Below are 25,479 nucleotides of genomic sequence, written 5' to 3' on the forward strand. Positions count from 1 at the left end.
GCTAGCTGGCTAGACTTAAATGTATATTAATGGATATACGTAATTTATTTTTTTATTTCGCTCACCTTGAACTTGAGTTCCGCCTCAAACGCCGCGGGGCTACAAAGAGAGCTTACTTAAGTAGCGTCGGCGGCGAACATCGTTTGTCTAATTCCCAACTTAATATATTGTATAATGCCTGTATATATACATATATATATATATTAATTTTGTCTGGTTCCATATCTGTGTTGTAGCATTTCCGTTGCGCACAATGCGCAATTTCTCCCAGATAAATCTCAGCTTTCAAATATATTTTTAGCAAATTGTCGTAGATTATTTATTTAATGTATGCAAAATGTTCTTTCCTCTTTTCAGTTCTAACGACTTTGCGACGACTTTTTCGATTGTGTCGGGAACTCTTGTGCGGAAATGTAAGTTATTCCCCTCTTTCTATCAGATAAGAAACTGTTCTTTACTTTAACCCAATTCCATTTGCACTATGAAATTGAGTTTAGTAAAGTTTTCCGTTTTACGTGACGCGTAATTTCGTAATTTTATATGACGACCCGTTTATCATTAATTTATCCTCTCATCATATCACATGATCCGAAACTTAAACTTCACTTAACTGTCGTCGTCGTCTTTGGCTCGTAATAATAATTAGTCTTCATAGTAAACGTCGTGAAAAGTCGTTAAAATCTTGAAATGTGTGCTTTTGTTGTTGTTTCTTCTTCCTTCGTGTTACGCTCTGTGTGTCTTCTAATTGTAGTTTAACTTTCTGACATAATTTATTGTGCTTTTCTAACTTTTTTGCTGCTCTCTATTTCTCCCTTTTTTTTGCGTCTACCTGCAAAAGTTCCTCAAAATTCTGAGAATCTTTAAATTGCATTCTGAATAGCAAATTTGCTAAAAAGAGAGAGAGAGAAGCAAGCGCTTAGCTTGTTGATTTATTATTATTGAATAGCTTAGACATTTTTTTTGTTGAGATGTTATTTATGTGTCCTTCAATTAGGAAATATTTTGAGATTGCAAAGAACTTGATAGTAAGAAAAAAGAAAGGAAGGAGTAAAAATAAAATAAACAATGCATATTCTAATTAATTGAGATGTTGCTTAAACATATTTCTGATAAGTAACAAAGAGAATCAACCTGACTGACTATATTAGAATTCAGTTTAATTGCATAAATAATCTTTGTGTTCGTCGACCTATATTTATTATACAAAGTTCAAAAACACAGTTCAAGCGCCTCTAAGCTGATTGCACATGCAACTCTCATAACACCTATTACAAACATAAAGGCGAAAAAAGCAAATATTGCCAATGAGATGTCATTCTAGGGTTTATACTACCTGCCTGCCTTATGTAAGAGATTAAAGATACGGCTTGTTTAGCTGAGTTACACAACATGCGACAAACATGTGGAATATGCATTTAACACATATAAAATGCTATATAGACACTCTATAATCATTTGCAAATAACCGTAAATACAGCTTTTCGTCGTCACGTTGAATATGAAATTGAATTGTTGGAAGTCGTTGACGTCGTCATCGTCATCGTCTGTGAGATTCTTGGGAACTTGACGATCGCACAGAGACGACAGACAGTGAACATGTGACCTCCAGAAGTTCTGCAGTCGTCGGGCTTGTTTATAAATATAGTATTGTGAGAACGAAAATTCGTATTGATATCAGCATTAAAAATAATTATAATGACTATAATCATAGTGAATTTGTATTGTGTGTATTTTGATGTCTGTATATGCGGCTGCATCAACAACTTTTATTATTGTTTTGGAGTTATGTATTTTTAACTATATTCGCACACTCTTAACTGACATCATCATCGGCGTCAATGTGTAAAGTGCATTGCCATGTTCATCGTTTATAATATTTTCACGCTTTCTGCTTCGAGCCTTTAATTTAAGCGTCATTCCATTTATATTATTTTTGTATACCCTGTACACAGCAAAACAAAGGCTTAAAGTAACTAATTAGATGTTTAAAATTTTTGAAAATTATATTTAGATATTATGTGTTTACCTAAGTTAAAACTCACTTTTTTTTTAAGCTTCAATATTATTATTAATGATCATAGCATTCTTCAGTCGAGTATTCTCATTTCACATGTTGCTTGTACGATTAATTAAATATTTTGTTATTTTGATTTATTGAGCAACATTTTTGGTTGGTCAAAAGATGCCTCTAGGGTTTGTTGTGTTTGCTTTGGTTTTAGTTTTGTTTACCAAATTTGAAATCCACCGAGATTATGCAAAATAATAATAGTAATAAAATTTAAAGCAAACAATTTTTTGTTCTATGTTTGTATATGCAAATTATGCTGAAAACCCATTAATTTATAAGCAAATAAGATACAACAAATTATTCATTTGTTTAAGCTGGCGCATTTTTGCTAGTTTTTGTGGTTCAACTAAATTGCAATAATTACACTTTGTGTGAGTGTGAGAAGAGCACAATTATTATTTAAATTTGTAATTACAAGTGTTGCAAGTGATTTAGCAAAACGGTCATTTAATGACTTTTGTTATAAAAATAATTTCATTTAATTTAATTAAATACGTGTGTGTTGGGAAAATGATGGAAAAATGTAAAGTGAATTGCAGTTAAGTAATGTGGTAACAGCTTACAGCTTACAGCTTGCAGTTGTCAAATATTTATCTCATTTCCCACATGCAAATATTTATCCAGTTACGATCTCAATTTGAAGGCTTGCCCAAGTTTACATTCCTTTCCCCGTGTTTTTATTTTTTTGTCGAAGCTGTTGGCTACCCACGGACAGGTGGAATTGTAAATTGCAAATTGCAATTCCAATGATATTAGCATTGCTTTAGTAAACCGCACAAAAAAATGCGTCGATGCATTGACAACAGTTGTTTTTTTGTTGTATTTTTTTTTGCCAAGAGTTGCGTAGCCCACGAACCAAAAGATATCAAAATTGGGTTAAGCAACTTGTAGTTGTTGAAGTTGTTTGCTTGGTATCTCACTTTTTTGTTTTTGTTCATTTGTTCAATGAAAATGAAAGCAGGTCTCGCAAATCAGAATACAAGTCGCAGTTGCTCCATGTGGGCCCCAGATTTTCGCCTGCTTGTGAAAGTGAAAACTGAGATGAAAAACGAAACGAAGTGAAGTGAAGAAAAACCTGCAATCTGCTGGACATAAACAAAATGCCTAGCGTACACTTGCCTCATTACAGCAAATTTGTTTATTTTGCTTTGCTTTCATTATCTGCTGTATCTAATGGTCATGTTGTGGTTCTCCACCTCTAACTTCTCTTCTCTTTGGTTGTGCCACAATCACAGAAGATCTCTGTGCGTTCGAGGTGCGAATGGACGTGGGAGTGAGAGTCAAATTTGTCTAGACCGAGAAAGTTTTTGGTCGAAACAGTTCAAACAGGTGTAACCCAAGAAAAAAGACAGACAGAAAAAAACAGAAGACATTTGGACATTTGTGCCAATGTTGTTAGACGTCTTTGGCACAACATGTAAAGGATTAGGCAGTCTTGACTCATTTGCATGACAAGCTGTCGGAAGTCATCGATTCACGCAATATGCCCCAAAACATGGCACGATCGTAGATACGAGATCTATGTTTGTTTATTGACTCTATTGCACATTAACTGTTAACCTGTTTTGGCTCTTGGATTTGGTTTTTGGTTTTGGGTTGTGGCCATCACATCGCATCACAACTGATCTGGGCAGCTTCCGAGTCTTTCTCTCTCTCTCTCTCTCTGCTTTCTACCCTAACCAGTTTATTTCTTTACAGATTTATTGCCAATATTCACTTTTTTTTTGTACAATTTTTTCTTCTTTTTTATATTTTACACAAATTGCTGGAACAATTTCTGTGGTTTGGTTTCTCAGGCGAAAGTCGTTGGCTTAATTTGGGTGCCTTTGTTGTTGTTGTTGTTAAGGCGTTGTCCCAACTCTAATTCGAGCAATGTAACTTTAAGAGCAAAACTTTAATTAAAGCGATTGCAGCGCGGCACGATTTCGATTTCCAGCTAAAAGCCGCAACTCGAGCAACATTGTTGAGCGTGCCTATCATTAGGCCATGTTGCATTATACAAGTACTTTGTGGCAATCATATCACAACAACATGAATTTGGGTTGGAATTATGATTAAATAAGCTAGATTGTCATGGAAATGATAATATTAAAGGGGAAATTTATTAACCAGAAAACTTTAAATTATTTCATATTTAATAGTGGCAAATATTTGTCTACGATTTACGCATTAAAGTAAAGAATTTAATGTAGAATTTTAATTAAAATGCAACGCAGCCAAATGTAATTGGCTTCTCTAATTACTATATTTTCTCGCATATTTCTCTCTACTTTCCCATAATGCATAGAAATGTTTTACACAATTTATTACACATTTATTAAACAAAAGTAACCATGGCAAAAAAAAGTAATATGCAAATAAAACAAAAGCCAGCTGCGAGTTCATTGTTTAAGGGCTGTCAATATGAAATACGCATAAATCTTAAATAGGCCGAGGACAGGTTTTTGGGGGAAATTGAACTTATGGGCGGATTGCCTGCCGAATATAGATGTGGGCCACTTATTTGCATAGATTGGCATTTTTTTTCGTTTATGTGCCAAAATAAATTTCTAGCCATGCGTTTGTGTTTTTTTTTTTTTTGGTTTGCGTCCCATTCAATATGTCACGTGACGCTGAAAGTCAACTCAATATTTTTGTCCCAATTTGGTTTCATGTGCAGTTGACACGATATGGTCTATATACATACATATATACTATATATAGTATTGATGTTGTGTGAATTTGTTTTGTATGCTTTCGGCGCTTGTCATCAATATCATGGCAACACATCAATAAAATTCAGGCTTGGCTCTGCCAGCTAAATTTGTGTGTGCACGCTTGCCTGCTGCTAGAAATACTCGACTAAGAGATATGCTGTAAATTTGAATTCCTTTCGGAATTCTAGTGAAATATTTTGGAATTGTAAAGTTTTTGTTCTATGAAATATTTGCATTAACTTTACTCAAATAATTCTTTCTTTACTTAAAACTATATCATTCCTGTTTTCAAACATAAACAGAGTATTTCAATTGGTAACTCATCGCATTGGAATGCAGTTTGTTGAGTTTTTCAAGCGTTAGCATATGAAACAAAACTTTTTAATTAGTTTTCGATGGGATGGATTTGTGTGTGTGTGTGTGTGTGTGTGTGTATTGTCGGGAAGCTGTAAAATTTGACGATGAAATGCCTTTGAGTTATGCGATACGACGACGAAAAACTGGTTGCATATGAACCACAGGAAACATGCGATTTGAATCCGGTTTTTTTGGACTTTTGCAGGCAGGTGACTTTTTTGATTTTGGCATCAGAACTTGTTCTCCCTCTCCCTTTCTCTCCTCTCTTTCTTTCCCTCTTGCTGTCTTTCACACGCACTCTCTTCTCTCTCACTTTGTGTGTGTGTGAAAATTAACGCAAATTTGCTAAACGAAAACCAAACTGTGGGAATGCGAAATAACAAAAAAAAAATTGTATTTTTTAATTTATTTTACTTTTAACAAAAGCGCGTTAATTCCGCCCAAGCGTCAATAAGGCGACCTTAGCAAGTCATCAAAAAAAAAAAATACAAAAATAGCGGTTTGCAATTTGAAAATCGCTCACGTTTGCAAGGCCCTTGAATAGAGGAGAAACAAACAAGCACGAAGACCGATATGTATCTATAGTGTACATACGTGTATAAGCCGCTTTATAATCCCCTTGGATATACATACAACACATACTCGTAGTGCGGACATGACATCAAAGTCACTGTTTTGGTCGACAATTGTCAATTGTTCATTGAATTGCATGCTAATTAGCAATTGACTGATTGACTGATTGATATATGATTGATGTGGTCGGACAGCTTAAAGGTCTTACAATTTGCTGCCGTTACATTTAAATTCACACCCACAACACAAACACTTACTTTTCGGTTGCCAAGCTGCCGCCAAAAAAAAAAAAAATAAAGTAAAAACTCATGCGGGTCTTTGGCAATTGCAAAGTTTTCGCTTTCAACATTTGAAGGTCTTGTCCAAGAAAAGAAAAAAAATATGCTGAAAAAAAGTAAAAACTGGCCTTTTATATCTCAGTGTGTCGTGTGCATTGTATTTTTTTTATATAGATATTTTTGAACAACTTTTTTTTTTGTATGATTTTGCTGGCCTTTGCAGTGACAATAAAGGCCACACAATGTGCGTTTCTTAAAGTTTTGGGCGCCAGAAAGAAAGTTGCAATACCCTGTAAGACAAGTATGAAGAGGACGTTGTATAGTTGATAAAATGAAAAGCAGATTATGTTAATATTATGAAAAGTTGATGAAGCAGTTTTTTAAGAGTTAAAGCGAGAAGAAATTTGAGATTTTTAAGAGTTTGTTAAGTATTTGAGTTAAATTTTTAGTTCTTATACCCACTACGCGTAAGGTGGAAGGGTATTATAGCTTTGTGCCAACTCCGACTTGAGGCAACTCCGATACTATAAATTATATATATTTTTGATCAGCGTCAACAGCCGAGAAGATAAAGCCAAGTCCGTCTGTCTTAATGGTATATTTTAAACTCTATAGTAAATTTTGAATGTAGCTCTATATAAATACACCAAATATGGCTTTTGGTATATTTTGGTTGCTTACTGTATTTAAAATCGGTATGTTTTAACCATAATTCCTCACCGGGTATCTCACAGTCGAGCACACTCCACCGTAGCTTTCTTACTTGTTATAAATTGCTATATATGTAAATAAATACATGTTATGTATTTATTATTTCTTGCTTAGAATTCAATTCAATATATATGTATATACATATAAATGAATGCAGCTTTTATATGTAGTGGGTATTCTTTTAATAAATTAAGTTTTGCTACATTGAAAACATTTTTGTTGTTTATCTGGACTGAAGCACTGTAAATAGACATGTATCAAAGTCAGTTGAGTGATAGGTGTGGTCAATTTGTGGCCAGGCACCTTATATGTAGAAAAGCCACACTGAGTCTTGTCAGTAATTAGACATGCATAGCAAATAGTGAGCTACAGACACACACACACACACATGCACACACACTCTTACTGACTTTGAGGTGTTTGGGTTGTGTGAGGTTTTCGATCTACCGCAGATGTCGCTGGTATTTTTATGGCTCTCGCCTGACCATAAAATAAAAACTCAACATAATGGACTTTCACTCTTAATTTTTATTTTATTTATACACATTTTTTTGCCTCACACAGCGAACGAACATTGATCTCGTAGAGCATTTGGCGTGTCCAGAGGCGGTTTGATGGATGCTGCCACAAAACTCAGAAGCCAAGCCGCAAGCCGCAAGAGATTCCAGCTTCAAGTCGAAGACCAAGTCGATTGAATTTCACTTTTCAAAATGTTGACTGTTGATTTGATTTCGGGCCTCTGATTAGCATAAATTTGATGTTCATTTGATGGCATTAATTGCTCGTCCGTATCGAATAATTTTTGCGAGTTCATCAATCAGCCAATCAATAAATCAATCTCTGTCATGATTGTCATTCGGATACACACACATGCAATGAATGTTTTGCACGTCACTTTTTTTTTTGCTTTTTATGAGTTTTTTGACGCTGATATGCCGCAATTAGTGGAAAATTTGCAACCGGTTCACAAATCGATCTCTTGCCTGTGGCATGCAACATGCATAGAGGCCATGATTTGCATGACTCCCAAACCGAGCAGCCACTCTGCAACAGCAACAACAACTCTTCCGTTGCAGCTTCTTCGTTGGTTCATCGTTAGTTTTGTTGGCGGAATTCTGTGCAAGTTTTATTTGGGAACTTCTGGAAATGCTGCAGCATCTGCCAAGTTAATTTTACATATTGCCACATTCGATGTTGGTCTGCGTTGTTGCCTCCAGCTCATTACAATGACTGCGCAAATGCAGCGCAATTCTCGCTGCTCCCCTCCGCTCTCCTCTCCGTTCCCTTCTTGGTCGCCCTTCTGCCCAACCCATTCCATTGTTAACGCGCAACTTTGCTGCTTACTTTGTTGCTGCTTCTATCGTTGTTGTTGTTGTTTGCTGCTGCTGTTGTTGCATTCATCGTGTTGACAACAAATGGCACTAAATTTTTGGCGTTGCATAATAAACTCGACGTCTACGACGACGACGTTGTCGCTGATGATGCGCTCAAAATAGCAGTCAACAGCAACAGCAACACCAACAGCAAATGCAATTCACTGGGTGGCCAGAGGCATGCACCATGTGGCAAACGGGGCTTCTCGGTGCGAGGCTGAAATCAAGGGACCCAGCTGCAGATGCAGTTCAGCGACGAAGACAATAACTTTTTCCTATGATGACATTATTCACGTGAAAAGTTAAACCGCCTTCACTATGAAAAATCATTGAAGGAAGAAAGAGAGGGGGGAAAGGGGAAAGGCAAAAGTCTGTGTGGAGAAATGTGTGTGGGATAGGTTAAGGCATTGATTTTGGCATATATTAAAGACACAGCTGGGCTGTCTGGTTTGGCAAGTTATTTTTATATAGAAAGAAAACTAAAGGTTACGGGTTAAAGAATACAAAGATAGTAAAATTGAAAGAAAGAAAGCGAATTCTTTAATCAAATATTAAATTATTGTTAAATTCCAAAGTAGCTTAATACTTTTTCGGTTGTAATGCTTTCTTTTTGAATACTGTAATTATTTGTAATTTGTTATCCGAAAATCTAAATCATACAAATTTGTTTCAATTCTATGAATGTTTTAATATTTTGCGTATGTTCCAAATTTTTCAAACATTCAACACACTATTCGTTTTCTATTTTTCTGTTATCATTTCAGAAATTTATAAAACAAATGTTCTCTACATTTTTCTCAGCATTTCTCATTCATACCTCTATTTCATATTTTTTAATTAAAATTTCTAAAATACTCAGAAACCTATATCAATTTCAATTTCATTGTGAATCCAACAGCAAGCTGTGTAGGAATCATTCACCTGCTGCAGCTTGTTTATTTTTGCCCCAAAGCCAAACTATTTTATGGTTTGCACACATGATTCTAAGACGCTTCGTCTCAGTTGGTGTCAAAATAATAATACGATATTGCATTTGATATCATTTCATTTATGGAATTCACAAGTTCGTGCAGTCTGCATGTAAAATGAGTATTTGTTGTCTCATCTGTGTGTTTGCTGCTGTTCGCTTTGAGCACATTTATCTGGCTGGCCTCATAACTCAATTCCTGACTGAGTCCAGGAAGAAGCAACCCTTTTGTGAAATGAACTTTCTGAGTGAAGTTGCTCGTTGTACTTGCACAACATTGACAACATTTCACACAGGGCTGTGCTCTGCTGTTGCATATTGCAAATGGCAAGCTTAAGAGCTGCTGAGTGTTGAAGTTGAAGTTGCAGTTGCAGTTGCAGCTGCAGCAAGCAAAACTGCAGCTGTAGCTGCAGAGTTGTCTTTTTCGAGTGCCAACTGTCAAGCATGGGGTTTTGCAATCAGTGAAAAGCAGCCGGAATATGCTTGGCTCTGAGTAACATTCATGACTTTTGCCATATCCATGGCGCGCATCTCTCAGCACATGCGAATAAAGTACAGAGAAAGAGGCAGAGAGAGAGAGAGGGGAGAAAGAGCAGCTTCATAGGGTCTTTTATTTTTTGGGTTTCCATGTCACACGACAAGACGACAACTCTATCTGTCTATCGCAATTTTCCCTCAGACTGCATCTCTCACCCAATCTGTTTTTTCTTCTGCCTCTGTCTCTACCTACTCGCCGTCTGGCAAATGATGCGCAATTTGGCGTGGGATTTGTGTAGTGTATGCGACCCAAAGACAAGTGAAACTAATTTACCTCGGCCCAGAAAACTGGCAAACAAAGTCAACTCTTAAATTGTGTCAAATGCCGTTCAATTAAGTCGCGCTTGCACAATGATAAGCGAGACCTGGGATCGCTCATAACAATAGACAGCAGCCGCAGGGTCTCCACTCCACTTCACTTCACTCTACTCAATCATGTTGCCCACCCACCTAGAGAGACCCCTAAGGTGTGAACTGGGCGTGGTGCCAGCTGTATTGATGCCGCCATTCAACATACACACACACAGAGACTAACAAAAGGCCCTCCCGGGCTAGAGTCATCTGAAACCCGCGTTGGCTTGCTTCTAATCAAGCACGTAAATAAAGTTAAAGTTGATACATCTAGCCCAGAACTACATGGGACAGGTTCAGGCTCAGGCTCAGCACTCGGTGCTCGCTGCTCGGGCTTTGCAAAATAGCTCCAGCTAGCCCCACAGCTCAATTGCCTTCAGGGCAACTGACATCAAATCAATGGGCAAACTCACCTACTACATACGTTACGTTGCGAGCCCTCGTCCAGGCTGGCTGGAGGGGCTTCGACAAAAACGGCCAAATGACAACATCAACAGCGACAACATATGTGTCCCTTCCACATGCACTGAGAGAAATGGGGGTTTAAAAAAATAATATGAAGTTGACAAACAGCACAGCAACAGCAACTTTTAGAAAGGTAGTTGAAGGTAGTTTAAACATAAATTGGAATAGTAAGAAGATAAAAAATATATAACACATAGATTAACAGATTCTTCAATTAAATAAAGAGTATTAAACTTACTGTATACAATATCTAGATGAAGATTTTCAAAGATTCTGCTTAAAGAGCTTAAAATTAAGAGACTTAAAGAAAAAATATATTTGTCCCTTTCACATGCACTGAGAGAAATGGCGGTTCAAATAATGCATGTGAAGTTGACGAACAGCACAGCAACAGCAACTTTTAGGAAGATAGTTTAAGGTAACTTAAAAATAAATGAAAATAGTAAGGAGAAAATAAAATATAAAGAGTATTAAACTTTCTATATTTAATATATCGATGAAGATTTTTCAAGATTATGGATTATATTTCAGAGACTTACAGAAAAAATATATTTGTACTAAAATAATGTTATAATTGAAAAAGAAACTAAACGAATTTTTAGCAAAATTCTGAACTTCACATAAAGATTAAAGCAGTTATCATTCCTTAAAATAAACAATGAAACAATTCTCTTCTTTTACTCAACCAAACTCATCTATCGCTTTCTTTACCTAACCTTTTTCGAACTTTAAACAAGGAGTAACATTAAAGAGGGAGTAACTTAAAAGAAATTCTTTTACAAGGAATCTATGCACTTCATTATCATATCTTTCGCCTACTCCCAACTTATCTCAGTGTATAGTTAAACTTCAATTATATAAAGAGTATTAAACTTACTATATACAATATCTCGATGAAGATTTTCAAAGATTCTGGATACATAAAAAGTAATTCAAATGCAGTAGTAAAAAAACTCATAATTGAAAAGGATAATAAACGAATTATACCATAAGTAAATATTGAATTTCACATAAAGAAACAATTCTCTCCTTTTACTCTACCAAACTCATCTACCGCTTTCTTTGCCTAACCTTTTTCGAACTTTAAACAAGGAGTAACATTAAAGCGGGAGAGAACTTTAAAGAAATTCTTCCACAAGGAATCAATGCACTTCACTATCATATCTATCGCCTACCCCCAATTTATCTCAGTGTATAGTTAAACATGTATGAGCATGTGTATTGTCTACTTGAAGAATAAATATAGTCGTAGCTTTACCCTGCGGCAACTACAATAAAAAATTGTTGGTCGTATGCAACATTTGATTAGCTTTGTGAAAGGGGGAGGAGTTCTTCTTCTTCTCCCTTCCATGTTGCTTCTTCTGCTGCCAAACTGCGGCAACAATGGTAAAATAGTGAAATGGATATAGTACTCGTATGGAGGAGTAGCATATTGCCACTGAGTGCACTTCGGGGGCGACTAGCAATTAGAGGTTGAAGTTAACTTGGCTATGAGATTACTTCGAGTCGTACTTGCATAACCAAAGAGAGAGACGCACTTGCTACCACGGACCCCGGACTGTCGACGTTGTGTATCGTTAGTTCAGTTAATGTACGACAATGTTTTGCTACTGCAGTAAGCAGAGCAACAACAACAACAACAACAACAACTTGTACTACTAAAATAACAACAACAAGAACGACTATGCAATGTTAAGTTTGGTGGAGCTAAAACTTCAAGTTTGAGTGCGCCTCAAGTGCAACGATGTGTGGCGTTCAACATGGAACTAAAGCTGGAGCTGGAAGAGCTGCGAAAATCTTCAAAATGTTGTTATTGTTATTGTTACTTGTTTTGTGTTATTTGCGGTTGGTCAGAGGTGAAAACTTGAGTTTATTTCGAAAATTGTTACATACACACACAATTGTTGCTTCAACTTTTCGGAAGCTACAAATATATATGTCGTAAAGTTGAGTAACAAAGTCAATATAAAGTTGGCTTTATAAGCGGCTTAAAGCAGTATTTATTTTAGAGCAATTAGTTAATAAATTGAACGAGATAATGACTTTAAAGAGGAAACCTTTACTGTGCTGCTCTTTAAGCAATATTTACTGACAACAAATTGTCCACAAAGTTTTGCACAACATTTTTGAGAAAGAATGTGGGCCACAAATGCCAGCAATTTATTTTCCCTTTAAAGACTTAAAGCCCTTCAAAATTATTGCCAATTGGCACAAGCTTCACATGCAGTCAATTCCCATCGTTTAGGCCAAGAAACCTAGATAACTTAATTAAAGTCAAAATCAATCTGCATATGCTGATGAGAGGCAAACAACGTGCTGCCAACAAAAATCTCTGTATCAGTCCCAAATAAAGCAACAACGACAACGACAAAGGCAAAAGCAACAAAGACAACAAATGTATAACATACACACACATCCGCTTATCGCGATAAATCAAAGCCACGAGTGCTGTTAATTTTCCAAGAAAAATCTCAATGCCAGAAGGGGACATGGAGCTCAGGGGTCCCCACAAATGGAAGTTCTAACCAAAAACGAGTGCGTGAGAGTGTGTAATTGTGTATGTGCGTGAGTGTGTGTGAGTGTGTTGTGTGTGCTTGTGTATGAGTGCACATAAAAACAAGTTGAATTTATGTTTTCACGGCAAAAATTATCTTAAGCAAGCGACGATGTTACTCTCAGTATCTCTCACTCCCAGCGGTCGCTCTCTCCGTGCCTCTGTCTCTGTTTCTGTTGAATGTTTCTCGTGTTGTAGCAAGTTTGCTAATTCTAATTAAAAGCAACAGCAAGTGAAGTTGTACGACTTCAACAAAAAAGAGCGAAGCGAGTGCCCAAGTCAAGCGGAAAATTATCAACACAAAACTGTGGGCAGCTCTCTCTCCCTGTCTCTCAAATAAAAACATCTGAGAATCCACAAAGCCAAAAGAACTTCTGCTTCGTCTGCGTCTAAGAAAGAAGCTGCCAAACGCCTTAATTTGCACGAAAAAAATGAGCTTAAACGCCAAGCAATGATAAGCTATAAAATGCGCTTTAATTGAGAAGAGTTTAAGCAAGGTTTTAAAAGAAAATGAATCAAAATTCATTATTGGCTATCACTTATTAAATAAAACTGTTGCAAAATTTGAAAAAAAATCTTTTATTTCTAAAAGTGTTATTTATATATTATTTATCCAACATGGCAACTTAACAAGTTATGTAGGAACAAAAAAAAAAAGAAATAGTAATTGGTCTCAAGTATTAGATATTTACAGGTGTATTCAAATTTAATATTGAATTAAGAAATCTCGTTATAAGAGCTATTTATATTTAAAAATTATATTTTTCCACATTTCTATCATACCCTCTGTATGTTGACATCATTTTGCAGGGTGTGAAAAATAGAATGAATGAAGAAAGAAATTAAATTGTGCACATTTCCGTGTGACGGAAATTGCCCAAGTTTGTCACATGAAAGGCCATACACGAATAAAACCATAACCACAACAATAACATCAGCTGAGCTACAGCAACAACAACAACAACAACAACAACAATGGCGAAAGCCATTTAGGGGCTTTATATTTTTGGCGCAAAAAGTTTTGTGCTCACATCCCCCGCAAAATTGTTGGCCTCTGGGCGGGAACGTGAAAATCTGCTTAAAATTTAGCATCATATTTTGCACGTCTCTCTTTCACCGTGCCACGCCCACCCTCCCACACACACACACCTTCGCTGGCTGGCAGGTGAAAATTATGTATATTAATTTATGCGTTTTGATTCAGCAAAATAATCATAATAATAACAACAACAACACAACATTATTCGCATTTGGCATTTTAATTGAATTCGCTGTAAATTAGCTTGAATTATGTAAATTCTGAAATTCCCATGTAATTTGCTCTCTGCTAATTTCATTAATTTAAATGCAATATTAATACACCACAGCTGGACACAACTGCATGCTCTGCGTATCGCATAATTCAAATCAAAGTTCCGAATTTAGTGGCTTCGATGTACAATTTGGCAACAATTTCTTAATTTATGGCGCACAATAAATCACAATTTATAACTGTTATGCTAATGTTTTGAGTTTATAATTGTGCATTAGTGCAAAGCAATAAGATTCTGAAAAATAAGACCAAAATTAGAGAGGCAATTACGTATTTATTTGGAGTAGTAAAAGAGAAAATAAACAAAAGATAAATTAGGAATTAGTTCCGACAGTTGTTATACCAAATTTATATATTGTGTATAACATTAATTTTTATACCGGTTCCCATAGGGTAAAAGAATATTACTTGAGGAAATATATAAACAGGCAGAAGGAGGAACCTCCAATGCTATAAAGTATATATATTCTTGATCAGGGTCAACAGATGCTAGTTGCATTGGCTGACAATCTGGTATATTTTAGACTCTATAGTATATTTTGAATGTAGAAGTAATTTTTAGAATTTGTTCAGTATGTATATTAGAATTCAGAATTAGATTTTTTCGGTATATTTTGATTGTACAACTATGTATATCGATATACCAAATATTTAGTATAGTATTTTAGTATATTTTAGCATTGACATGTATTAATTCTGGTATTTTGTATATTAATTTAGTATATTTTAGTATTGGTGTGTACACAAGTTCGGTATATTTTTAGAATATGGTTTTATTGAATATGGGTAATGGGTATATGTCGAGCACACTTGACTGTAACTTTCTTACTTGCTGTATATACAAATAAATCTGTGATGTGATTTCACCCAACTATAAAGCTATATTAAATTCGAAATCAGATAACTGGCTTAAAATAATATAATTAAAATAAATTTGATGTATTTTTTTAATTTTTCGAAACAATTCATCACTTTTGTTGGTAAGAAAAAAATTTGAAAATTTATGAATAATGTACTCCAAAAATATATTTAATTTGTTTATTTTGCTGTTTATTGAGTGCATGCAAAATATTCATATATGCAAATTAGAGCAAACCCAATTTTAGAAACAATAATAAACCACATTATTTAAATTTAAAAAGAATAGCCTGCGGCCAAAGACTTTATTACCATTGAAGTCATAAAGCAGCTGGTTATTTTAGCAAGTCAGCAACATTTTTGGGTTTATCTTGAACTCAAAATGCAACTTGAATTTGCCACATGTCGGTTAATGCCGCACTTGAAAGCTGAAAGCAAAACGCTGGCTGACCTCAAAGGGTCAGAGTAATAAAAATAAATAAGCGTCACCCATTCTTGACTCGAACACAAAATGTGTATTTATGTATCTACTTTATTATTTGTCCAACAATTAAGTGACAGCTGCATGTGAGTATGTGTGTGTGTGTGTGTGTGTGTGTGTGAATGTCTCTCTTTGCATCTTGCTTTTTTAAACATTATTATCGTGATGAGCATGATGAGTAACTGCTAAGCTGACAAACGGAATGACAAATTGTAAAGGGACAATTGTTGTTACTGTTTTGCGCTTGGCACTGCATATGAGTGTATCCATGCTAACGTAGCGGGTACTCATACACTCACAAACACTCACACACACACGCTCACGTCATGCTTTGGCTTTGGCTTTGGTTGGTTAACTTGTCTCTGGTTAGTTGAATTGCTTGTGCTTACTTTTTCAATTTGTGTGTGTGTGTGTGCGACGCTTGCATTGCCATAATTGCCACACTGCCATACAGATATACGAGTCTGTGTGTGCCACACCACGTGCAACTGCCACTGCAACTGCAACTGCTGCAAGATGACTCGGCTGCTTCTTTTGATGCCGTCGCTTTGGAGTTGTGCGTGCAGCTGTTTGTTGATTTCTTTCAATCTTTTTCTGTTTGTTTACTTGTTTGTTTGTTGCCCTTCTTTAACGTGTTGTTGCTGCTGCTGCTGTTGCTGTTGTCATTGTTGCCGCCGTTGCTACTTCTGTTGCTGTGTTGCTGTGTTGCTGTCTGCACACAGTTGCTTTAATTATTGTCAGCCAAACTGTCGCTGCAACGGTCGCCTGCATGTGCTATATTTGTGTATGATTGCGTGTGTCTGTCTGTGTGTTTACTTACTTACTTTATTTATATTTATATCTGTTTCCGACTTTTAATTAATTTATGCGCCTTGCCTTCCCCCAAGCGCTTAAACAGTGCGTTAAATTCAGCCCGCTGGCAACGCTACACTGCAATTCAATTATCTTTCACATATGCATACACTCAACAAAGAAACGTTGTTAATCTGCGAGACTTTTGCCGCTTTAATTGAAATAATAATTACAAAGCATCAGTTGCTTTAGCTATTTTATTATAGTTCTATATAAAAATTAGGAAAATTATGAACAAACAAATTTGAGAAGAAAAACTTTAAATAAAAACTCTTTTAAATTTAGAAAGGGAATAAAATAAATCAATAAATTAAAGCATGTGAATATTTTAAATTTGATATTTGAAAATATACAAAAAATAACAACATTAATTAATGAATTAAACCATTTGATAAATTAAAATTTGATATTTGAATCCGTACAATAAATTACAAAATCAATTACTAAAATAATTCATTTGAAAATATTAAATTTGATATTCAAACACATACAATAAATTAAGAAATTAATATATGTATTTTTGCCAGCAGTTATTAAGTCAATCTTTTTAAAGTGCACATTTATTTCTATAGTATAAATATTATTATTATATTATATAAATCTTTCAAAATTGTACATTTATGTCTATAGTGTAAATATTATTATTATATTCTATATATTTTACAGTAAAAATATCTTTTATTTTATTTTGTTTCTAGTACTTTAGTAACATATTTCTGTTCTACAGTAAACACAATTTGTTTTTGTATTTTGATTCTAGTATTTTAGTTTATTAAAAAATGTCATTCATCCATAAAAAGCCACAAATTATTTGTGAATGAATTGAAGAACTTGACATCACACAATTCACCACATAATATTATAATTATTTTAACTAATCATGCCTTCAAGCACTTTTCATTAATAATAAATGGAAATTTGTCACCTTTCTCATTCAACAATTCAACATATTTTGTTGTGGTGACAGTGAGTCATTTTCCTTATTATTAAATTGCAAATAACTTTTACCAGCTTATGACATAATGACTAAATAGTTAACTGGTTACATAAAACACACATTTTAATAAATGTTTTCATGCATATTTAAATAAATAATCTCCTTTTATGTAATGTTCGCTTTTGCTGCTCATTGTGTTACATAGTTTTAAAGTTGACTTCCAATGGCTTTATTGAGTTGCTATTGGTTAGTGTTGTTGTTGTTTTTTCTTTAACAGATTGATCAAACAATGCCAATAAAAACAATAAAGGCATAACACAACAACAAACAACCAGACTAAAGTCATATGTCAATTGGTTAATTAAAAGAGTTGACGACGATAACCTTTAATGTCAGTTTCATGCATTTTTCTCATGCTATATTTTTCGTATCTTTCTCTTTTGTCGCTCGATTGTGTTTTTGTATGTTTTTGTTTTACAAATTTGCTTTATTTTTATTTCAAATACATTTTCAAGTTGATACATATATATTATTAATGAGACTTCTACATGTTCTGCCTATAACTGTGATTGTTTGCCAATGACAGGCGAGTACGTAATTAGCCTGTCCTTACAAATACAAATAAAATTGTATAAATAATGAAAACAAAACTCACTTTTTCATGCAAATTATACAATAATAATAAATGTGAAATTTCGCTCTCTTTTTCATTGCAGCTAAATAAATTTCGTTGGTGAAGAGGAAATCTTAAATTATGGTAAGTAAATAGGGAGCTAATTGGGGTCTCTTTTGCAACATTTCACATGGCAATTACATGCTAAAAAGAAGTAAAAAACAAGAAGGAAAAAGTGGAGAAAATTAACATAAAAAATTAGCAAACACTTAAGTCATTTCTCCATGTCAAATGTCCCCAAGAGAGAAATATTTCTTAATTTATGCTGCTTGGCTCTCATGTAAATGAAAATTTTATGCTTTCGCATATTTCACGCAACGTCGGCAACTTTTGAAGCTTTCCAGCTCTCCAGCTTAAGTCGAGTGGGGTTTGGGGTTGGGGTTGGGGAAGCGAGGCATTTTGACCACTTAATATGCAATGAGTAATGTTTAAATGTAACCAGGACAATGCCAGAGTAAACGGCGCAAACACGATGCTATTGTTGGACCCCAGCTGCCCAAAAACTGAGCTTCGGCACTTTTGGGCTTGGGGAAATCTACGAGGAAATCTTCAATGCAATTTATATGCGGCAGCTCAACTGGGTCAGTTGCATGTTAAACATCAGTTGGCTTCTTCTTCTGTTGCTGGGTCACGTGTGTGCACTTTAAAATGTGTACAAAACTTTAGCTCAACTTTAAGAATTGTCTCTCTCCTTTATTTGTGGCCGAGTGTCAACGGGGGCGTATACGTATTTTGCGTAATTAATAATTTCGTGGCCGCACACAAAGCACAAATGACTGTGTTGCTGTGGTTGAAAGCACAATTTCCGGCTCATTAGAGTGTCTGAAGTAAAAGGAGCCACCCACCGAGCTCAATTAATTGTGACAGGCCGACCGCAAGTTTTGGATTGTAATGTTAGTTGTGAATTTGTGCAAAATACTTGGCAATCCCCTACCTCTTCTTCTTCATCGTCCCCATTCCCAGTCCCAGTCCTGGGTTGATAAATGTGTTCATAATGCGGCCTAATTGTGGCATCGTTAGTGGCTACTAAGCTTGATTGCCGCCGTCGAAGTCAAGTCTATGTCTCTCTAAATTATTAGTGATCTCTTATCTCTCTGGCTCTGGCTCTGGCTGCTTAGCATTACCATGACTGCTTGTGACTTTTGCATATTTAGCAATAAGATTCCAATGCCAATCAGACATTGTCCTGTGTGTAAGTGCGTGTGTGTGTGCGTGTGTGAGTATATTGGCAACAAAGCAAATCAAATTTAATGATAAGCTCATGTGCTTGAACATGTCTTTTCCGCCCTGATGAGTTTGCCGCAGCACGACAACAACAGGCTCCGCTCGCTCCCATAGATTCTCTAATTTAACGGCGTATACGTTGCGTATACGCAATGTCTGTGTGTGTGAGCGCGCGTTTCAAGGACTAAGGACCTTTGACATTTTCCAAACGTAGCTAACGAAGCAAAATGAACAGACAACGTGAACAGCAACAGCAACGCGAGTTAGCTGCCATTATATATGGATTTTATTTATGGCATATTTTTAGGAGCGCAACGCTAAAAACACTCAAATAAAGTGTTGGTCAGAGAGCGAAAAAAAAACACGTGTTTGCATAAATTAAATTTTCATTCATTTTCAACTTTTGAAAATATAAAGCGCTTAAATCGAATTCTTGCGATAGTGGCTATGTGCTAAAATCTCTCGTGCTTTCAGTTTAAGTCTAAGTCCATCGGGTGATGTTATTAATGGTGCGGGCAGATGCGATACTTCCACAACGGCGGCGGCATTCTCATCCCACTCGATATCGTAGTGCTGCAGCAGTTTAATCAACGCCACTTTAATTACCATTTTGGCAAAGTTTTGTGCTGCGCATAGAGGATTGTTCGAAATTATAGTCAAGAATTTATATGCGGTTTGGTTTTGTTTTGTTCTGTGTATACACACACTAAACTTACCCACGCATTGAGCACCGCCAATGCCAAAGCCCACAAAGGCGCTGGGGCATTGTGTGGATTGCTTGAGCTTGTCGTGCAGAAAGCGCAAAGGTTTATATTTCAGCGGTTCACTGAAATACTTCTCATCGCGTTGTATGGCCAGAAGTGGTATCATCAGTGTCTTGCCTTCGCCAACGGTGAATTTGGTGGCAGGCAACGTGTAGCTCTTGCGGCAAGTGCGTTCAATCAGCGGCACTGGCGGATATTTGCGAAGCGTTTCTATTGAATTGAAATTTAATATAGTCTCGAAGGGGAAAGTCAGCAGCGGTTACTCAATTCATTTGCCTCACCTTTCACACACATCTCCATGTACTTCATGCCCTCCAGTTGCTCCAGCAGCTGAAGCTGGCCATCGCCATCGGACTGCAGCTCTTTAATCTCCGCCTGCAGCTTCTCCACAATTAGCGGCTGCTGTGCGATCTCATAGAGCGTCAGTGTAATTGTTGACGCCAAGCTATCCAAAGCGGACTGCAGCAAATCCTCAGCTACTTGAGCCAGACGCTTAATCGACATCAGTTTGTCTTCCTCTGAAGAGATAAACACAAATGTAGTTAAGTGGAAGTTGATTGGTTCAGTTAACTTACCTATGGCATGCTCCACTTGCCATTTGTCGCTACCCAAGTCGTTGCCATTGCGAAACTTCACCAGCAGCTGCAACATGTCCTTGCGTATTATGCCACGTTCTTCGCGTTGCTCCACATTGCGTTGAATGATGTCCAGCAGGCGATACGTGAGCGTTGACTTCTGCGGCACGCCGCGTAGAGTGCTGAAGAAGTTGAGATATATAATCGATATTGTGGTAAAAGCATATCTCGCTTAGTGGCCACCAAAATAGGCCGCTAAACGAGATTGGTTTTTATAGTGAAAAGTTTAACTATCAAAATAGATCGCCAAATGAACTTTTACTACACGTTTCAGTGTGGCCCCTAAGCGAGGTGGTCGCTATGTGAGATTTCAGTGTGTACTTACAAGCATTGCAGATTACTGTGCTGCGCTGTATTCTCCGCAAAGCTGTTGAGTATGTGATCCTGTTGCTCAAAGTTGTTCACATCCAGTCCATAGACCAAGTTGCCCATAATGTTCACAGCATAGCTATCAAGAAGAGTACAAAAGTTATTATTAATAATATTCAATTAATTATTACACAATTAGAAATCATTTTTAAATTTCCTGAACTACTTCTGCTTATTGTTATTCTGGAAAAAACTTCAAATTTAGAAAATAATTACCTTTTTACTTATTTTTAAAATATAAACCTAAATTAAAGTCATAATTCAAATTGCTTTACAACCTTTGCTAGTAATTACAAATATGTTTGCTTAAATGAAAGTTGCTTTCTACTTTTGCTTACATTCTGATTTAAAATTAAAAAGCTGATAACATTTTTAAAACCAAATTCTAAATTAAACTAAATTCGTGACTAAATTTGCTTAACAAAATTTATTTGATATGTTTGAATTTTAAAATTGTTAACTTAACTTAAAGTCATGCTTAATTATTGCTTTCCAACTTATGCTTATATTCTGAGTAAACTTTCTAATTTAAAAATTAAAAATACTTCTAAAAACTTCATATTTTATTACTTACTAATTATATAAATGGATTAAAAACTTTTACTAGTTATGTTAGTTTTTAGTTTAACTTAAAGTCATGCTTAATTATTGCTTTTGCTTACTTACATTCTGAGCAGCTGTTGCACATCCAATTCGACTACACCTTGCAGCTCACGTTGTTGCAAGTGATGAATCATTTGATTGGCCACATCTTGTGTGTTCAGAAGCATAGGCTGCAGACGCTTTGTGCCAAACATTGGCGCCAATTTCTCGAGCAAATTAAATCGTCTGTAGCCCTTGACATAGTCCCACTTAGTTTCCATAAAATGGCCATTCGCCTGCTGCAGCACATGCCGAGCGAGCTCCACATTTCGGACCAGCAGCACGGGTCGAAAGAAGCAATAGATGCCATGGAGGCGATCACGACCCTCGTGATACGCTTCACAGATGGCCTCCACGTGCCGGAACTCACGACGATAGGCCTGGCAGAGGAAGTCCCAGGAGAGCGTGGCGGGTTCGCTGGGAATGCCCTTGCGTCGCCAATGGCTGTAGATGTGTCGCACGTAGAGAAAGACGATCGAGTAGAGCAGTATGGGCAGGAGCAGCCACATGTTGTTGATGTTGCGGCTGAGACGAACGTTGATGAACTGACTGGCAGAAGATCCAGATTCAGATAATTATGCCAGCTCTTCGACAGCGTGTCTGTGTCTGAGTCTGTGTCTGTGGCTGTGTCTGCTTCTACTTCTCCTGTGTTTTAGTTGCCTGTGGCACAACGAAATTCACAATCCAATGAAATCGAAAGTCACGTCGCAGCGTCTCTCTCACGCAGCAAGTAAATGTTGTCTGACCAACGCACAAAAAACCCAAACTACGAGCCGGCAAACTGCACTGCTATCGCCCTTTTTTGTTCACTTGGTTATCTCTTCGCGCTCTCTCTCTCTCTCTCTCTCTCTCTCTCTCTGTCTGTCTGCGTCTCTCCCTTTTTGTTTCAGCCGCGGTTGCTGATAATGAGTCCGGAGCTTGTCTCATGCCCTGCGTCGACTCTGCAGCGTCCTGATAATAATTTATACAGCAGCAGCTGTACCAGACGCTACTTAATATTATCAGTTGCTATACGACTCGATTTGTTTACACTCTCTCTCTCACTCTCACACTCTCTCCTTTGCTCTTTCACTGCATCTTGCCGCGTCATCATTTTCAGCTGATAACAAATATTCTCTGCTGTCTATTCTAACTCGCAGCAAATCCTGTTTTGCTTCCAAAGTTGTTTCGTCTCGTCTCGATTCGCTTCGTTTTATATTTTTGGCCAGGGCTAACTTGAAACTGACCTTGCAACGGCCAAAATCGATCGATCGCAGCGATCAATAGCAACTACTAATTGGCTGTCTCTCTCTGGACGTATTAAATTATAGTAAATATTGTGTACTTGTTGTTATAAATAAATAACTAGATAATATGGCATTGAGTGTGGCGTCTCGAGTGCATCGATTAATGATAATGAAACTAAGCTGATGATGTAAATTCAAGTGCAATAAAACACTCTTAGATAGTGAACTGCATATAAGTATATAAAATAAACAAGCGACTATCTGGCTGTTAAGCCTATATACTACCTGAGTTAAGGCCAAGGTCGTAGATTTATAAGGTACCTCAAGGTCTGTTGCCTTATCTGTAGAATTTCCTAGCAAAACCCAAAGTGTGGGTAAGTACGTTCTTAGCCAGGTAAATTCCTATATTTCAGTTTGACTAAACGCTGTGCAACTTCAAACCGAACTAAAAACGTTTTACAGCTTCCCAAACCGAAAGTATGTACTCATAATCTAGTATAGTGTCTTAAAAATACCCTATATATGGCATTATAGATTACAAGAAATATAATTCAAAAGGTCGATTACAATATAATCACATTGCCATGACTCATCATAATTACAAACCTCAACTGATTGTTACAAGAAAAATAAAAGAAACACAAATTATCAGTGTAATATTTCAATTCATTATTACTTGCACAAATGCGTGTTATACCCTACTTTATTTATAGAACATACATGAAAGCTTTTAACCCAAGAGTTCAGCTTCATTGCATCCGATTTCCATTTCATTTGCCGGGCTGAACTTGAAATTAACCCAAGACGAACAAAGCCAACTCTGATTTATTTACGTATATTAAGAATCGTAATATGCGATTCCATTTCAACTGCTGCTTAAATATTCCATTGATGCGATATTCTCAATTCTATACACACACAGTTCAAACACTTTAACACAGCCTCGAGCTATTTTCTGAGCGACTCTCGTATTCCGTTTGTTGATTTAACTGGATTTGTTGTATTTGAATTGCTGTTGAATTGCAGCCGCAGGCATTAAAAGAGTTAATAAACTTTTCTACGTTTTAAATTGATATTGAACAATCACTTAAATTTGAAACTATTAAATCGAAAAACTGCAAAGTAATGTTTTAATTATGGCGCTTGATTTGGCTATGAAATAAATACTAAAGCACATTTAATTTCCCATTTGATATGCTACTTGTTATTCTCATGTCATTAAGCAATAACAAAGGAATGAACATCCATTCACGTCAATTAATTATCAACAATTTCTGCTCCACATTCGTGTATGTAATCTGCATTGTAACCGTATTAACAGCCAATTAAACAGCAACTATGGCAACACAAATAACGACTATCAAGTGTCAACTTCAATTTGAATGCTTGACGAACTCTCCGCTCTTCACAAGGAATTCCTGCTGCCAAAAGGGAGGAAGTTATTAATCACGCCCATTGCATGTGAAGTTCAAAATGTAAATTGCGAATGTGTGTTAATATAGGATAAAAAAAGAAAAAAAAAACAAGTGAGAAAGCAACAATCGAGTGTGTCCGACTGTGAGATACCCGTTATCCATTTTGAATTAAAGTAAAACAGCGCGGTATTAATTTACAAATATATCAAATTAATATACCGCAAAAGTACTACAAATATACCGAAGGTTGTTTGGGTATATAGAAACAACACAGTATTGATTTTAAAATAAAACAGATGAATATAATATATACATATATGAAAATATACCAAATTAATATACCGCAAAAATACTACAAATATACCGAAGGCTGTTTGGGTATATTGAAACAACACAGTATTGATTTTAAAATACACCAGATGAATATAATTTAAATATGAAAATATACCAAATTAATATACCGAAAAATATACCGAAGGTTGTTTGGGTATATTGAAACAACACAGTATTGATTTTAAAATACACCAGATGAATATAATATATATATGAAAATATACCAAATGAATATACCGCAAAATACTATAAATATACCGAAGGCTGTTTAGGTATATTGAAACAACACAGTATTGATTTTAAAAAACACCAGATGAATATACCTCAAATTACCAAAAATATACCAAAGGCTATTTTAGGAGTATTGGTACAGTATTACATTCAAAATATACCATCGAGTGCAAAATATACCATATTTGCCCATACACCAGATGAATATATCTCCAATTATCAAAAATATACCAAAGCCTATTTTAATTGTATTGCTACAGTACTACATTCAAAATATACCATAGAGTGCAAAATATACCATATTGCCCATACAATAACTTAACTATTTTTATACTTTTTGGGGTCGAAGATGCCTCCTTCTGCCTGTTACATACATTTCATGTAGACACAAAGTGATAATGCCCTTCCATCGTATGGATAGCGGGTATAAAAACATGCTAAAAATGCATTGAAATTTATATTTTAAAGTTGTTGCTGCTGATGCCAAACACGCCATCAGCAACCGGAGGCAATTTTCCACAGCACTGAATTATTTAGCATGTTAAGGGAAGAGCTGGCTCTGGCTCTGGCTGAGGCTCAGGTAACCTTTTGAATGCC

The 25,479-nt window shown here is 36.0% G+C and overlaps 2 protein-coding genes across 2 annotated transcripts in view; one reads left to right on the top strand and one right to left on the bottom strand.

The window, feature by feature from the left end:
- LOC117563475 (uncharacterized) overlaps positions 1-25,479 on the top strand; it is a 52,778-nt gene that overhangs the window by 18,060 nt on the left and 9,239 nt on the right. The window contains exons 2-3 of the mRNA XM_034241832.2: positions 358-413; positions 18,087-18,127. Coding sequence (XP_034097723.1) covers positions 18,125-18,127 — 3 coding nt within the window. The 5' untranslated portion in view covers positions 358-413; positions 18,087-18,124. The remainder of the gene's footprint in view (positions 1-357; positions 414-18,086; positions 18,128-25,479) is intronic.
- Positions 19,642-22,472, bottom strand: LOC117563474 (probable cytochrome P450 310a1). The gene is made up of 6 exons (XM_034241830.2): positions 21,702-22,472; positions 20,992-21,114; positions 20,607-20,788; positions 20,313-20,549; positions 19,984-20,241; positions 19,642-19,893 (listed from the first exon to the last, which is right to left on the bottom strand). Exons 1-6 carry the CDS (start codon positions 22,184-22,186, stop codon positions 19,688-19,690), a joined length of 1,491 nt encoding a protein of 496 aa, XP_034097721.1. The 5' UTR covers positions 22,187-22,472; the 3' UTR covers positions 19,642-19,687.

Source organism: Drosophila albomicans, chromosome 2L (genome assembly GCF_009650485.2).
Source record: "Drosophila albomicans strain 15112-1751.03 chromosome 2L, ASM965048v2, whole genome shotgun sequence".
In the NCBI taxonomy this organism is placed as follows: domain Eukaryota; kingdom Metazoa; phylum Arthropoda; class Insecta; order Diptera; family Drosophilidae; genus Drosophila; species Drosophila albomicans.